This window comes from Cydia amplana, chromosome 6 (assembly GCF_948474715.1).
Source record: "Cydia amplana chromosome 6, ilCydAmpl1.1, whole genome shotgun sequence".
NCBI classification, from domain to species: Eukaryota; Metazoa; Arthropoda; class Insecta; order Lepidoptera; family Tortricidae; genus Cydia; species Cydia amplana.
In genome coordinates this window covers 17,109,921-17,126,937 of record NC_086074.1, presented here as the reverse complement: position 1 = coordinate 17,126,937, position 17,017 = coordinate 17,109,921, and the positions used below count along the sequence as shown (strand labels likewise).

At 38.2% G+C, this 17,017-nt stretch overlaps 3 protein-coding genes across 3 annotated transcripts; 1 reads left to right on the top strand and 2 right to left on the bottom strand.

Annotated features, from left to right (window-relative positions):
- Positions 1–1,271: 1,271 nt before the first annotated feature.
- On the bottom strand, positions 1,272–4,845 carry LOC134648988 (COP9 signalosome complex subunit 5). Its single transcript, XM_063503662.1, has 6 exons — positions 4,617–4,845; positions 4,435–4,538; positions 4,227–4,357; positions 3,725–3,919; positions 2,198–2,465; positions 1,272–1,476 (listed from the first exon to the last, which is right to left on the bottom strand). The coding sequence occupies exons 1-6, from the start codon at positions 4,769–4,771 to the stop codon at positions 1,277–1,279; spliced, it is 1,053 nt and encodes a 350-aa protein (XP_063359732.1). The 5' UTR covers positions 4,772–4,845; the 3' UTR covers positions 1,272–1,276.
- Positions 4,846–5,982: 1,137 nt separating this feature from the next.
- LOC134648987 (X-box-binding protein 1) lies at positions 5,983–9,603 on the top strand. Its single transcript, XM_063503661.1, has 4 exons — positions 5,983–6,442; positions 6,867–6,984; positions 7,390–7,673; positions 9,364–9,603. The coding sequence occupies exons 1-4, from the start codon at positions 6,297–6,299 to the stop codon at positions 9,455–9,457; spliced, it is 642 nt and encodes a 213-aa protein (XP_063359731.1). The 5' UTR covers positions 5,983–6,296; the 3' UTR covers positions 9,458–9,603.
- Positions 9,604–16,060: 6,457 nt separating this feature from the next.
- LOC134649162 (paxillin-like) lies at positions 16,061–16,336 on the bottom strand (the record flags this gene model as incomplete). Its single annotated transcript, XM_063503876.1, has 1 exon — positions 16,061–16,336. A coding segment is annotated over one exon (276 nt), but the record flags the coding sequence as incomplete, so codon positions are not given.
- Positions 16,337–17,017: the final 681 nt, after the last annotated feature.

The window sequence follows — 17,017 nt, the reverse complement described above, 5'->3', positions numbered from 1 at the left end:
ACCTGAATTACTCATTATATCAAAGTCATTTAACTTGAATATCCCCAACGTCAATATTTACAGCAAGCTGCAAAAGCGCATACCCACATTATTATGAATGAATTCCATTCATAAAGTTGGTGTGCACTTTTGCAGCTGTGTGTACAATAATATACAGGCGCAAAGAGATACATCACAACTAGGGAATGCAATCTCGCACGAAAAATCGGAATCGAGATAGGGTGTTTCGAGATCTCGACCGTCAGACTTTCGAGATCGAGATTAATCTCGACGACATCGAGATTATACAAAGTAAGTAATTGAAAATGTCCTAATCTGGTCAAAAAAAGAATTTTGTAAACACTACCTACTTATTTAGGGTACACCATGTTATGTATTGAAAATAAAAACAACAAATTGAATCATCTTTTAACAAAAAAACTAATTTTATTTAAACAAGATAATTCTTATTTTGCTCTTAGTAGCACGTAACATAAACATGTTAGTAAGAAAATGTGATAATTATTATTTTTAATTATACATAATTGTAACGTGTTTGACTTAGAAAATCAGCATTTTCGCAAATTCGTGCGAGATCTCGCGGGATCTCGAAATTGCGAGATCGAGATTGCATTCCCTAATCACAACAGTCAAGGGTTGATCAAAATAGGGATGTCGCAATGACGAAATAAACTCCTTAGTAGTGATATTGGAAATATTTTCAACGCTGACATAGTATTTTAGTTAACACGTTCATTGCCACCCAGCCAAACAAGACATCCGCGCCAGGTCACACAAATTTCGTCATATAAAGCTGTAGTACCACGATCCCGACTATCGGGTCGTCCGGCCTGGGAACGAAATCATAATATACCCGATAGTCGGGTTTTCGGCATTCAATGTGTTAAAGACACTAGACAGATTTACAGCAAGCTGCAAGAGCGCATACCCACATCAAGAATGAATTCCATTCATAAAGTCAAGGGTTGATCAAAAAAGGGATGTCGCAATGACGAAATAAACTCCCTAGTAGTGACATTGGAAATATTTTCAACGCTGACATAGTATTTTAGTTAAGTATGATATATGGTCATAGACTAAGAATCCTCTAGACTGAGTTTAGAGCAATTATTTCATGAAACCGATGCTGCCAAAAATACGGGGGTGCGGGGGGACGAGGTGAGCGAATCCCGTGCGGGATTGACTCGAAGATGGAGTAAAACTACCGTATAAGTGGCAGAGGGGGTAGCGTTACTATGCTCAGTCTAGAGGATGTCTTGTCTGTGTATATGGTAGACTAGGAGTCCTCAATCATGGGCGTGGCAGGGCCGGGCCGGCCGCTGACGCCATTAAACAGGCGGTCCTTGATCATCTGCGCCATGAGTCCGTGGATGACCTCGATGGTGGTCTTGCAGGCGTCCTTCGTGGCCTTGCCGAGTTTATCCTCCGTACGCTTCTCGTGGGGGTCTGCGCCGGGGACTATGAAGCCGCCGCGACCTGAACAATGTTTTTTGAAGATTTTACAAGAAAATAAAATGTTCAAGATTTTAATTAAGGTTACATATATGTTTCGGGTAGCAGAGCTCAATGGCTGTTTTTAGGGTTCCGTACCCAAAGGGTAAAAACGGGACGCTATTACTAAGACTCCGCTGTCCGTCCGTCTGTCACCAGGCTGTATCTCACGAACCGTGATAGCTAGACAGTTGAAATCTTCACAGATGATGTATTTCTGTTGCCGCTATAACAACAAATACTAAAAACAGAATAATAAAGATTAAGTGGGGCCCCCATACAACAAACGTGATTTTTGACCGAAGTTAAGCAACGTCGGGCGGGGTCAGTACTTGGATGGGTGACCGTTTTTTTGCTTATTTTGCTCTATTTTTTGTTGATGGTGCGGAACCCTCCGTGCGCGAGTCCGACTCGCACTTGGCCGGTATTTTTTAGCAACTATCCTTTCCGGCGCAGGCCGTCCGCTAGCGGGTGAGCAATGCTAACAGTTTGGTACAACCGAACCTAAGTCTCTCATCAACACAACAATCAAGAGGAGTAACAGAAGACTCTTTTTGAAAGTCATACTATACCATCCTGATCTTGTTATTAATATTTTGTTGTCTTGTCTATATTTTCTTTATACCAATTTATACATTGAGGAACACAGAAAAATTATAAATAAGAATTATTTACGCCATATATGCACATATTTGCAAGTTCTTACCCAAACACACTTCACTCTGTTCCAACTTATCAGACAGATCAAATATCTGTCCCGTTGTGTAGTCGGCGTTTGTAATCAGACTTGAGCTGCTAAGGGTGTTGACCCAATACTTGTTCCACAGAGAGTCCAGCAGTCTCCGGTCCAGAGAAGACTTGAAGTAGGACACTTCCAGGGAGTAGTATTGCTTGCAGTGGACACCAAAGTCCTCGATTTTGTTGAGCGGGATGGTCTGGTATTCTGAGGGCTCTTCATTCGCTGGTTTGTAGCCCTATAAATAAAATATGTAGCTTTAAATACATTAATTGTCTGTAAATTAAATAGCAGTAGGAAGACAAATGTGCACATAATAAAATTGCACAACCACTAGCACCTACATACATATTGAAATTTTAAAAATTGCAGAATAAAATTGATGTTTCAAGATTGAAGTAATCTTATACCTTTAAACGAGCAATTCTTGTTTATTTATTTATATAATATCTGGGTGACCGAGCTTCGCTCGGAAAACATAAAAAACTCGAAATGCGAAATTACAAGTCCCAGCTCCCTTTAAAAACATCAATCTTTGGTCGCGTCTAACTCGGCCATTTTTTATTTTAGAGAAAAGTTTTTCCAATAAAAGATGCTTATTTTGACGTGATCTACACATTACAATCATTTAAAAATAGTGTCATAATGATACCACTTTGTCAAAAAAAATCCCAGCCCCCCCTTTCGTACAGTCTGACTAAATCGTTAGAGCCGTTTCCGAGATCCCCGAAATATATATATATATATATATATAAATGAATAAATAAATAAACAAGAATTGCTCGTTTAAAGGTATTAGATTAGATATTATAGATCCGAGATCCCCAAAATGAGTTACTAATGTGTTGCAGAAAGTTTTTTGACATATATTTGTATTGCATAATGTTACTTGGCAGAAATGTCGTTTGGCAGAATTACCTTTCGCATACTATCATTTAGCATACAATCACTTTGCAGAGTTTTATAATCCAGAACCATATTTTGGCATACTGTTGATGATCATAATATTCATAATAGTATTTTAAATGAATATTGATTTCGCAGATAAATGTATTGCATACTATTTTGGTGGCATAAAGCTATCAAGTTTAATTAAAGGTGATGTTATAAATGGGTTTAATTGACTTACCAATGTGCTGCAGTACCTAGTATGGTCTAATATAATCTGTTTTTATGGCAGTTGATCTTATTACTTTTCTGGTGATAAAATTTCCTATATGGGGATTTTCGGGAGTGAAAAGTCAATCTAGCTAGGTCTTATCACTGGGAAAACGCTCATTTTTGAGTTTTTATACGTCTTCCGAGCAAAGCTCGGTCTCCCAGATATTTAAGTCTTTATAAGGAAGAGGGAATATGTTTCTCATGTGATTTGAAGTGAAGTTTGTTTCAAAGTGATAGGGTTCAATTATGCACAATTTCTGACAACCTTATGCTTTATTAAGCAGAAATTGTGCATAATTGTGAAGTATTCTTCAGACTCATTATTTGATAACCTACCTTTGGATATGTCCTAAAAGCGCCAAGGCAGACCTTGCCGGCCGAGATAGTTCTGACGGGATCAATGACGATGGCCACAAATGGCTCTTGGAAGTTCTGGTTGAGCATTTGAGTAGAGACATCTATGCCGGACAGCCAGCACCCATAGCCAGGGTGGCTGTGGTACCAACCAATGGCATTTTCATGGCGTCCAACCTGGAAACAAAAGTGGTCCTGCTACATAACTTAACTTCCAGTACCATATGCCTTATAATACAATCATGTTACCATAAGGCACTGATTTATAGAGGTAGAAATTATGTGCAATTTATTTCTTAATATATTAAATGCCTCAATAATATACTGTAAGACAGAGACAAGCTTATCAATGATAATAATGCTATGGCAGTTAACCAAACTAATTTTAAGCTAAACTTGGGACAGCATTAAAAAACTTATGTACAAAGAAAATCCTAAAATGAGTAAACACAATGTAGCAATTAAATATGCCTTAGTCCATTACCTGTTTGGCTGCCTCTATGTACGCTGTCATGTATTCATAAGCCTGTGCCTGCGCGTTGACGCGAGTCTCCGTGCCTTCGACAGGCAAAGCAAACGAGTCCATCACTAACATAGTATTTGCATCTACTTTGCCTGCAACAAAAAATATAACCTTAGAACCCCACAATCATAAAGTAATTCATAAAAAGCAAGTACGCTGACTGTCTTACCTAATAAAAGCCCCATAACTTCTAGAGTCCCGCCGGAGCGAGCGTGCATCACCATTTTCAAGAGAGCTAAAGCAGAAATCTTGATGTCTTTGAAGAAGTGTGGACTGCAAATAGAACATTATAAGTAATTTTTGGGTGCATCTTGTTCTTTTATTTTACATGGAAATGGAGTGGAAACTTACTCTTTTTCCCATGGTTTAGCGGCAAGGATGTCTTGCTGTTGTTTCTTATCGTAGCGGTATATTTCGTCAACACTGGACACCGATTCGATGCTGTTGGCCATTACCCATGTTTTTTGCGCTATTGTGGATTGATTATCGGAGCTTGTGGAAGCCATCGTTGATGACTTTATTTAATTATTTTCAAAACTAGCTTTAAATACTTATAAAGATATCACTATTTGTTTAAAGTAAAATAGTGGCCACTTTTTTACAACAACGCACTGGAATGGAATAATTGAAAATGACAGATAGCTTTTTTCTAAATTTGACAGCACAACAGCTGCTGTTCGAGTAATTGGTTTAAACACACACAATTACATTTCTGAGTGCGTCCACATGTACCAAACAATTATAGATGGTCAAGCAGATCTTATCAGTAGAAAAAGGCGGCAAATTTGAAAAATGTAGGCGCGAAGGGAGATCATCCCATAGAAACTTTGAATTTCGCGCCTTTTTCTACTGACAAGATTTGCTTGATCATCTACTATGTTGGCTCAGGGTGGTATTCTACCTGTCCAATTTCTTTGTCCGAATATTAACTTCACTATAATCCGCTATTTTTGTAGGTCGTTTACCTATATATAGCTGGTCAACCAAATCTTGTCAGTAAATACGAACAAAAAAAAACTATAGGTACTCATCCTTTTCTTTTGGGTGCTAATACTAGTGTTAGACAAAGATAGTATGATTCTCTGATTATCTCTGTCTATGTTTGAAATCAAACAGACCTTTGACACACTATACCTAAATACTTTAAGATTCAAATAAACAAGATGGTATTTTATTTGATAAAGTACCTATAGCTGGTCAACCAAATCTTGTCAGTAAAAAAAGGCGCGAAATTCAAATTTTCTATGAGACGATATCCCTTCGCGTCTACATTTTTCAAATTTGCCGCCTTTTTCTACTCAAGACCTGTCAAGATCTGGTTGACCAAGTATACCTATGTAGATTGTTACCGTCTAATTCCCTCAATCTACATTAACATTAAAGTCTATTTTTTTATTCGGTAGACTGAAATGACAGTTAATAGTATGAAATGACATTTCATGTTCATACTATTAACTGTCATTTCAGTCTACCGAATAAAAAAATAGACTTTAGGTATTAACGACCTTGATGATAAAATAATGACTAATGTTTCCAATTGTTATTATTTTTCCGCGTAATATACAAAATAATACATTTCATAATTTTATTTTGTTGTTGCCGCGCGCCGGTGTAATAATTATTGCCGGTACCACTATGCACTCTATGCGAGAGTACGCGATAACGCAGTTAAATCATAGTTAAATAGCGTATCGTGGTAGGGAGGAATGTTAAACGTCACTTAACTATCTCTCTTTTCCATATCCTGACTGTATCTCGCTATCCTCGTCGTACGAAATTGTCAACGCGTCGATTCCGCCCCCTGATAACTCTCCGCCAATCACGTAAATCCACGACGCAGTTTCTCGAACGTACAGTACAAATCGAGCTCCTAAACATGAAAGACGCACATTCCGCTCGTTACTCAACTTCTAACAAAGTGAAGTGATTCTAATGCTTTTCAAACGAGCAATTCGGGGTAGTATGCGACCGTCACAGTAACATCAATTGGTATCAGAGTGTTTTGTTTTGAAGAATAGCGTCAGCTTCAAGATGAGTGCTCCGATAATCATCACGGTACCGAACAACTACCTGGCGGTGGATGAGGACACGAAGGTGGTGCTGGAGCCGGCGTCGCCCGCCCCGTCGCGGAAGCGCCGGCTCGACCACCTCTCCTGGGAGGAGAAGATGCAAAGGAAGTGAGTCCATTGACTTCTTTATTTTGCTTGCGTGGTTAGCGTTAGTTAGCGGACGTTTTGTCGAATTAGCGCCGGGGACATTGCCCTGGGCTATGTGTACCGTTAAGTATGATGACATCTATGATATGTAAATTAGTTTTACGAATAAAATGATTATGATTATGCGGCATGTGTTTCATATGAGATAAGGAATATAGATAAAAGTTGTAACTAGGGCAGGAGAGTGCATGTATGAAGTTGTTATGACGAAATATTATTATAACAGGGAACAGGGGTCATTAAAATTCTATGTCCTCTCCTTGTTAAATGTCCACATAATAATGAAGCTATTCATTAATAATTCAAAGTTATTGAACAAGTCACCTTTACATGACTTTCCTGTTTCATGTATGGATAATGGATAATAATAATTGTAATGATGCAGGAAGCTGAAGAATCGTGTGGCGGCGCAAACGTCCCGCGATCGCAAGAAGGCCAAGATGGATGAGATGGAGTCCAGGATCCAGGAGCTGGCTGACAGGAATGAGCGGCTGATTAGTGAGGTTTGGACATTTTCAACAAACAATCTTTGAAAAACAAGTCTTGTATATTTGGTTAGAATTTGAAATTGTTCTAAATGTTATCATTATCAACTCTTGTAACATAAAAAATCTAAATAATAATTGTTGTTTATAACTTACTAAGAGCTAGACCTTTAATAGACACATACCTACACCAAAACTTACTTTGTTTACTTGCATACCAAAACTTTGCTAACTATCAGACTTGTCAAGAGATTTGCAACTTTAGGTACCGATTGCATGTTGCATGCTAAAATCACAATACAAGTTAGAAGGTTGCCCATGAATAGTCATAAAGCCACTTGTCAAAAATACCTACTGTTTACTAAAAATACACTGTAAAAGTTCCTAAAAAGCCGGAGGTAAACAACAGCATTTCTTATCCAGGTGGAAAGCCTGAAGGCGCTGAACGAGCGTCTGTTGAGCGAGAACGCGGGGCTGCGCGCGGAGCGCAGTGTCTCGGGGGCCCGGGGACCGGCAGAGTCTACTCCTCGGCAGCAGGAGGGGCCCCCGACGGCACTGCGCGCGGCGCGCCTGCTGCTGGCGATGTGTCTCCTCTCGCAGACCTCCTCCAGCACCTCGAGTCCGAAGAGTACCTGGACACCTTACAACAGCTTGCCGACTCACTCATCAAGGAAATTGATGCAGGCTGTGCAGGAGCGGCTCAAGATGTAAGTTCTTTTATCTTTTATCTAAATATAAACTACAAGTCTACTAGGATACCTACTTACTTTCTAAAAAAATAAGACGAATTACGTTTATTAACACCTATTTACTTTAAATGTTATTTGTGGAATTGCTTAGTTTGATTTGATCCATATGTAGGTACATGTACTCTATACATATGTATATTCTTGGCTAGAGCAGAGCCATTCGGCGTTGTGGGAGTGGTCGTGGGCGTTAAAATTGCAAATAAAAATAACCTATCACTCTGTTCTCTAGTAATAAGAAAACTCATCCATAATTAGCTGAGTAGGCCTATCTTATCCCTGAACTCCTGAATCAAGAGTTCAGGGATAAGAGTAAAATTATATTTTGATCAATAAAGAATTGAAATTGAAATTAAGATAAGAGGCCTGCTTCAGGGTCAATAAACATTAAAAAATAGGTTAAACAAAAACTTTCCAGTAACTTTTTTTTGGTGTAAATTAGTAGTGCATATATAATAATAAGGAAGAGCCTGGTTTTATCATAATTAGAAATAAAATTATTCATAATACCTACTTAAGTGTTTGATTATGATTAGGTATATACCTAATCATAATCAAACACTTAAAAAATATCTAAATGGGAAATTCGACAACCAATAAATATAATAAAGAAAGGAAAGTGGACAGGAAAACCCGTGTAAGGCCGGAAAGCACGCAACACGCGGTGACCTGTGACTAACGTTACTTGCCACTTGGCTGATGCAAGTGCCGCACAATAGTGACGTCACGCCTCTAGCCCACCGAGCGAAGGCTGTCGCTCTATGGCTGATGCAATGTTTTTGTCGTTTTACATCGTGTTTGATCATGTTCACTAAAGGGCTGAAGTCCTTTCAAAATGTAACGTAAATATGTACCTATCTTACACAATGTTGGTAGGTATATCGTATATCATCCTAAATTAGTCATCTAATTAGCATTACACGCGATTATTATTTAAATTAAGTGGCTAAATCATTCCGGATACTAAAGTTAGGATGATGTTAATAAATATTTAAATTATTTTAAAAGGAAATAAGTATTTAAAGTTATAATTTATTAAGTACTAGCGACCCGTCCCGCCGCGCTCACGCCCCGCCCGAAAAACGCGCCTGTGTGCTGAAGCCTTAAGCGTATATAGGGACAGACAGACAGCGGGAAGCGACTTTGTTTTATACTATGTAGTGAAGTTCGTCAGTTGGAAAATGGTTTATTCAGCAATAAAATTTAAATAAGGTTAAATTACATGACTAGGCTAATGAGAATTAATGTTTTAATTAAAATACTGCAAAGGTAATGGAAGATTTACAAATAATCTTGCAATATCGTATATTATTATACATATGTATAAATAGACAAAAAGGTACAAAGGGTAAGTGTAAAAGTAACGGTGTCAGGGTTTCCTCATTAACAAATTATTTATTGAGAAACGAGTTTTATAGTTTTCCCACCGGATTTTCGTCTATAAAACTTAGAAGATAGGGTTGAATTTGAAAACAGCAATGTTTTAGATAGATAGATAGATAGATAGATAGTCCATTTATTTGTTTGCCACAATACACACAAGATATTCAAAGTTACAACAATGACAGTATACAAAAAACAATCCAGAGAAAAATGGAAAATTAATTACTGAGTCCTGCCAAAATTCTACTAAAATTGTTATCTTTTGCAGGTCCCAGTGCGGGACACTGGAGAGCGCGCTGAAGGAACTCAAGTGGTGGGGCCCGCAGCAGAGCACCTGGAACCCGATGAAGGTGCAGTCGTAGACCTCAAGCACGACGTGCGCCGGATACTGACCCAGCACTCCTACGCGCACCCCTACACTGAGGCCCCGGAAACAGAGGAACACAACGACAAGGGAGACATATTCTACGCCAGTCTACAGGAGAACTGCGTCACTGTTGAAGTGCCTTGTGAAGAACAAGTTGTCGAAACTCAAGTTGACTTAGACTTCCCCGAGCTAGCAAAAAGCGCTCCGATACAAGTCGACACAGACTTCACATCACTCACCGATGGCTCCATATCTCTAGATGACATGAAAATGCTGTCTCCTCTGAGCTTGTCCCCCAGATCTGTAGACGAGGATCTGTTTGCAGTGTCTCCGAGTCACAGCTTCAGCGATTTAGGATATGATTCCATGGCCTCGCCGCTCAGTGAACCAGAATCTATGGATTTGTCAGACTTCTGGTGCGAATCCTTTTCAGAACTCTTCCCTGGCCTAGCGTAGGGACCGGTTCTGACAGCATTTCACCAAAGACTGACTAGTTTTAAGATCTAAGTTATTGAATTAATAGTTAAGTTTAAATGACAAAGTTCTATTTAAGTTGTAATCGTATTTTTTATTGTAAGCTAAGTGCCTATGTTTAAGTGTAGGGATGCGTTTAAGTGCTGTGAAATAAGTCAAATATATCTGTTTTGTCGTATTAGCTTGTTTCATTTACTTTTCTAGAACGTTGTAGGCGAAAATAGTTGGCTATCGGCTTTCGATCACGTAGGTGGCGCGTGGGCACGTACATATATGCTGTCATAGTTATCAGTCTGGATTCCCCAGCGAAAGCAAAACGACAACCGATAGCCGCCAATAACTTTATGTAAACAAGGTAATGGGATATCAACGGCTTATCCGAACCCAATTATGCAGGCGTTTTTAAACAAGTAGATAAGAAAATGAATTGCTAGTTAACAAAGAATTATTTACGACTGAATGAAATTGACTTCCAGAAATTTCTAGCGAGTAGCCAAATATAGTGGGCATAAAAAAACATCGCTAATAAACAACAGAACTGATTGATGACTGAATAATTGCATTAAGCATTGATTTCGTGTAGGTGGTATTCGTATTGCATTATTTCCGCGAGTTATTAACAAACTATAAAGTATATTGACCTTGTTTAGTGCAGTAATTTATAAAATGAAACTATCAGGTAAAAAAACATTAAATATATTTTGTTAAAATATTACAGATTCAATAAAATCGTTCCTTACGCTACGTTTTACATCCATTACGTCTACCTAAGTTACGCGGCCCGTCCACCGCAAGCGAAGCGATTAACATAACATAAGACCCGCCCAGCTGTTACAACAATACGTATTTGCATCATTACTTAGCAATGACCTTGCTACTATATGTTTTTTCTGGTAATTAACATTGAATGTAAATATCTGATGGCATTGGCTTTTAGTTACAAATAAAGTATTATATCATTAGGCACATGATTTTTAATACTGATAAGAGTGTATAGGGATCGCTAGCAAAAACAAAAGGAGTTATCTTATTTCCTAATCGTTTATAATCAGTTCAAGTAACAAAAAAATAGTCCAAGCCAATGTCAACCTTAAACTGAACTAATATGAACATTAACAATTCAACAAAGTGCCTTACAGCAGGCGTCGTTCTACCAATATGTTCAAACTGTTTTAACGCGTTGGCGTAAGGCACAGTTTTCGTTGAACGAATAATTCAGCAGGGCGGGCGGCGCCACAACTGCCGGCGTTTGGCACTTGCTCACTACTCCTAGATAACTGACAAAACAAACTGGCGATGGAAGTAACACTACGGTAAAAACAAGGTATTTCGTTACTCTTACATGAAGTGGTGTAAAGTTAGGTCTGATACGATTCGTACTGTGTAGTTTACTTTTGGTTTGTATTCTACCTTCATGGTATAAAGATGGATTTTTTTTGTTAATTTACAATCATACATTTCATCCACACAAAAAATTATTAGGCCAAAATTATCATAGTACCCACTCCCCTATTTGACAAAATATAATTTGAACCCATACGCCATACAAGTGTTAAATCGGCGTAAAGAATACACGGATGTAGGATTTAGAAAAAACTAATGTTACTCCCATACACCAATATTGTTAATTATTCCTGCGATAACGCACAGCAATAAAAATATATGAACATAACAAAAGCGATAACTGTACAGCGTTTAACACTAATGGAAGAATTAGAACTTAACAACGCGTTATCGATTATCAAAGCGTAACATAAAATGCACGTAAAATACGACGCGCCGTTTAAAATACACCTCGACAAGGTGAAAATAAGTGTCATTTTGCATTATTGAAAAGTTGTACCAAGGTTGGTAGGAATCGATATTTTACACATTTCAAACAATGCTTCTAGAAAATATATCGGCTGTTAGCAATGTGTCGCGTCGACAACAAAATGTAAGATGGCTTAAAACAGGTGGGGTGTATAGGTATTTAGTACAACAGGTATATAAAGTACCTACATAATAAAGTCAGTCGGATCAATCAGGGTAGGTACCATAAAAACAACTATACTTTAGGGAGTTTAGGGGAAAGTGCAGCCACTAAACTCTGGAAATATGTTTGAACCCTTGCCTCTACATGATATCCAGACAGTTGTATTTGTCCGACGGTTGCAATTGCCTCGATAAATTTCGTATATAGTCCCCAATTTAAGTCAGTCACCAAATTATCTGAATTTGTTCCGCAATTAGTAATTAAAATTGGAACAAATCGGTTAGTTACAACTGACTTGCTTACGTGCGATAAAATTCATCGCAATACAGGTAAATAACTTGAAATTTGCTTGAGACTTATTACAATATAAACAACGGTTGAAATGGTATGCTCAGGCGCTCAAGAGACCACTGATAACGTTAACAGGGTTACCTACTTAAAATAATTTGTTATTAATTGCACTTTCGCGTACGAAATGCCTTCTCAGTGAAGCGATTAAGCTAACTAAAAGCCGACATAATTTCAGAAGATTTCATCAGAACATTTCTACAGCCCTACACAATAAATTCCGTTTTAACACCAGATAAGTAGTTCTATGTATGACGAGATGAAACTGAGTTCTTCACAAGAGACCGTAATGAGTCATACGCTTTTTAACCAAATGATTTGATGTCATATCTAGTCAGGGAACTTTCTACATGTATCATAGTAGGCAAGTGTGAGTCATCATGTTTCAACATATTATTTTAACTGGCCATTTGTGTCAGGTCGTAAGACTCGTAACTAACTAACCAAGTTATATAGGTAGTTTATAGAAAACGAAAATCGCCAATCGAATCTTATAAAATGTACTCACGGGACTTTTTGACTGTCATACCGATGTATTTTTACTTTTCGATCAGCGTTTGTTGATAAATAATTGACATCTTGGCTGGTGGTATACGAACGGTCAATCGCCACTAGCATCATTCCACTAACCCGGGGTTAACCGGTTATACCTGGAGTTACCATGGTTTGGTTACCATTACAATTTGACACTAGGTTTACGGTTTAACCGGTTAACCCCGGGTCAGTGGGATGGCGCAAGCGGCTGTTAGTGTTAAATTTATTATTTTATAAAGCAATAGATGTAAGTTTTGCATCAAAATATTTAAAAAAATGTACCTACTGGCCGCTACATTGCTTAGTTAATATATTTTTTGTGGGCCGGTGCCTTAACTCGGTGAAATTAAAACGTCTACCTAATTCGTCGATCATTTAGTACTTAGTTTTATCACACTACACTAGTTAGGTGTTATTTAGTCACGGTTTACTAACATCGAGTTGGCAGTAAGTACAGTTTCGATTGTCATATTTGTATCGTCTGTTAGACCAAACATGTCTTAGTAGGCCATCTATATATCATTATATATAGGTATGGATGCGTTTTAGAACAATGCCATTTTAATTATTTTACCAAACACAATATTAGTGAAATAAAACAAATGTCATTATGTGTACTAAATTGTTTGATAATTTGCTGTTCATATTAAAAGTTATAAAGACAAAGTTCTACAACACAAACATACATATTCTTACGTAAGTCAGTTGTATTTTATTTACCACTTACACAAATGAGTTTATAATAATTAATAAAGGAAGTGAATTAAATAAACAACAGCGTGCCTTCATTTACGTAAGTGACAAACGAATTACGATTACATTATTATTTCTTATTTTATAAATGGTATTGTAACATGTATCATTAATTTATGAAATATTGACATTAGTTACATTTATTTAGATGCACCATAACTACTCGACTTCTACTTTTTGAACATTTCCATCGTCTACTCTTATAATAAGAAATTTACACAATCACAAATTTCAATAAGAGAATCCGAAAGTCTACTTTTCGGCATTATACCGCATTGACGTATATCTCAATCATCTTAAGATCGGTTTTCCTAGGATAGCGGTGTCGTCATATAGCGGCCGTCTCCATACTAAATAATACGGCTAAATATGGATGTCATAGTATTTGTATGGAGACGGCCGCTATATGACGGCACCGCTTTCGGAGGAATACGGGCAATAAGAATGGGGCATGAATGGGGCCAGTACAGCGGTGTGACACCGTTACAACGCGATTGGTTGATGAGTTCGCATCACGCGCGCGATTGGTTACAACTAGTTGCGTTATACGCTGCACGATTGGCTCGAATTCGTGACGCCGGTGAACTAGTACCATTTTTAGTGCCCGTAAGGCCCGTCCTGAGATATACGTCAATGTTATACCGATACTACTTTTTGTACTAGACATCATAATATTCGTAATACGGACACAATGTAATCACAGTGTGATGTCCTCTAAAGTTAGATTATAATCGATTCGTGTTATCGTTAGATATTAAATCCGTCTATGTCAACAATTAGGTACTTACAGATTTCAAAACGTTACACATATCGCGTAATTATGAATTGAACCTTGTAATCATTTTAAATTGGCAACTGATAACATAGTGAAAGATAGGTACAATAGGTACATATCCGAGTATGTATATCAAATTATTCTTATTATTTGTGTAATCTATCGTAGTCGCTTTATGGCAAATGTTTGTTGGTTAAGACATACGGGTGATATAATAGCAGTACCAACTTTTATCTGGGCATGGTACTAGGACCCTAAAAGAGAAAGTAGGCACCTGGCGTTTCATTTGACAATTAAAAAAGGGATCATCCATTAATTACGTCACACGAATTTCTAGGTTTTTTTACCCCTCCCCCCCCCTCCTTGTCACACTTGGTCACATTTTGCAAACCCCTCCCCCCTTGGTGTGACGTCACATTTTAGGCAATTTTGTTTTCAACGAGATCGACAATATTAACTCGGCATTTTTTTTTTCATAAAAAAATATTTTTGATATATAAATATTAGTAATTTTATGACACAACGAAAGTTACATCAAAAATCTAACTGTACAGCGAATAAAAAAATATAAATTAATTTTCGGTTACTGATGAAGTTAAAGTGACATCACAATGTTTGTGACTCCCCCCTCCCCCATGTCACATTTTCTTGACCCCCCTCCCTCCCCCTACACGTGTGACGTAATTAATGGATGACCCCAAAAGTGACAATGTCATCGCATCACAGGTTGGTAGTTTATTGTGATTTTAGATGTAATTGCGACGTCCAGATGTATCTTAAAATCAGCATTTCTGTACTTTACTGAAAGCGCGTTTTAACTTGGACAACAGCGCCATCTGTGTGCGCGCGAAGCGTTTCTTAAAGCAAGTTACGTTACGGCGTATCGTTCTACCACTTGAACGTACCCTTTTTAAGTTGCTTTAGACAGAAGGCACAAACAAAGTGGAACTTGCGGAACATGGCGATGAACAATGAGATACAAAGAGGCAATTCTGTTACTCCTCGATTATTTGCGCTGGAATAAATCATCAATTCAAAAATAAAGCATTAGCAGCGGCGTCGTACCGCATTATGACAGTTTATTGTGTTCTTTACCGAAAGCTCCTAATTCATATTCGACAACAGCGCCATCTGTCTAACAATGATTTATAACTCAAAATAGGTTATAGGCGTTCCAAAATTGAAGCGCTTAACTTGTGACAAATTGGATAAGTTGCGTTTAGACGCGGCTGGACAAGCGAGAAATGTGCACGTCCTAACGAGCTCCCGTACACCGAAAGAGAAGACCTTATGTTTAACAACGAGTGTGACAAATATGGATGGAATGAGAAAATTAATCAAAAATAACAGATTTCTTCGTAGGCACAGAAATAAATATGGAAGTATTTTTTGTGCTCCTCAAGTATGAGTATAACCTATCTATGGTTATATAATATCATTGCTGTCTAACCGAAGAGTTTCTCAAAGCACGTATGACAGTAGGGCTTATCGTTCTGCTCCTTAAACGTGCCCTTGTTAAGTTGCCTCAGACAGAAGGCGCAGACGAAGTGTTCGGGGTGGAACTTGCGGAACATGGCGATGAACAACGAGATACAAAAAGGCAATTACTCCTCGATTATTTGCGATGGTATAAATTATCAATTCAGAAAGAAAGCATTAGCAGCGTCGTACCGCATTATGACAGTTTATCGTGTTCTTTACCGAAAGCTCTATTCATATTCGACAACAGCGCCATCTGTCTAACCGAAGAGTTTCTCAAAGCACGTATGACAGTAGGGCTTATCGTTCTGTTCCTTAAACGTGCCCTTGTTAAGTTGCCTCAGACAGAAGGCGCAGACGAAGTGTTCGGGGTGGAACTTGCGGAACATGGCCGTGATGCAGCGGCCGGCGATGGGCTTGTGACAACCGGCACAGAGCGAGCCGCGCTTGCCGTGGTAGTGCGTCTCGCAGTAGGGCTGCCCCTCGTGCTCGAAGAACGAACCGCCGTGGAACGGCTCGCGGCATTCCTGGAATGGGATACGGCATTTTTACAAGCTTTTATTTAACTTGCAATGTAAGTAAGTATTGTATGTAGTTTGTTGTAAGTATTATTTGCAATGCAAGTTAAATTTGACCCACTTCCCGACATCCAATGAAGCTGAAAATTTGCATGCATATGTAAGTCGGGTGACAATTGAATATTATGGTACCATCGAGCTGATCTGATGATGGAGACAGGAGGTGGTCATAAGGAACTCTGTAATAAAACAACGCAACCTAATTGTGTTTGGGGTTTTTAGAATTGTCTCGTTGAGTGTTAGTTGTCTGTGGAAAGAAAAGTACAGTCAGCGATAAAAGCTTGTACCAAAAATGAAATTTTTGCCAAAAACTTATTAACAGTTATGTTAACTTCAATCGTAAATGAGTAATGTAATGAACTATGTACTTAATCAAATCTTGCAAGTCGATATACTACTATAATAGTGTATAATACCTACAGATGATAATATAATCATTTGATCGATCGAGCTGATTTGATGATGGACCTAGAAGATGGATACCTAATGGAATTCCTCGGTGGCTACTAAAAGAGGGAGCAGACCCTTCGAGAATAGGCTCGAGAACGCATACCTACCTATGTCTATATGTCATAATCGTATCATATGTGTTTTGAAGAGTACAATTGTTTGGGGGCGAAAAGTAAATGAGTTTTTAAC

What these genes read in the sequence shown, in the direction of transcription:
- LOC134648988 (XM_063503662.1), bottom strand. Translation starts at nt 4,771, where the DNA reads ATGGCTTCCACAAGCTCCGATAATCAATCCACAATAGCGCAAAAAACA. An exon ending in CTTTTAGGACATATCCAAAG is followed by an intron (nt 2,466 to 3,724) that starts GTAGGTTATCAA and finishes TTTTATTTATAG; the next exon opens with GGCTACAAACCAGCGAATGA. An exon ending in ACAGAGTGAAGTGTGTTTGG is followed by an intron (nt 1,477 to 2,197) that starts GTAAGAACTTGC and finishes AACATTGTTCAG; the next exon opens with GTCGCGGCGGCTTCATAGTC.
- LOC134648987 (XM_063503661.1), top strand. Translation starts at nt 6,297, where the DNA reads ATGAGTGCTCCGATAATCATCACGGTACCGAACAACTACCTGGCGGTG. An exon ending in GAGGAGAAGATGCAAAGGAA is followed by an intron (nt 6,443 to 6,866) that starts GTGAGTCCATTG and finishes GTAATGATGCAG; the next exon opens with GAAGCTGAAGAATCGTGTGG. An exon ending in GTGCAGGAGCGGCTCAAGAT is followed by an intron (nt 7,674 to 9,363) that starts GTAAGTTCTTTT and finishes TATCTTTTGCAG; the next exon opens with GTCCCAGTGCGGGACACTGG.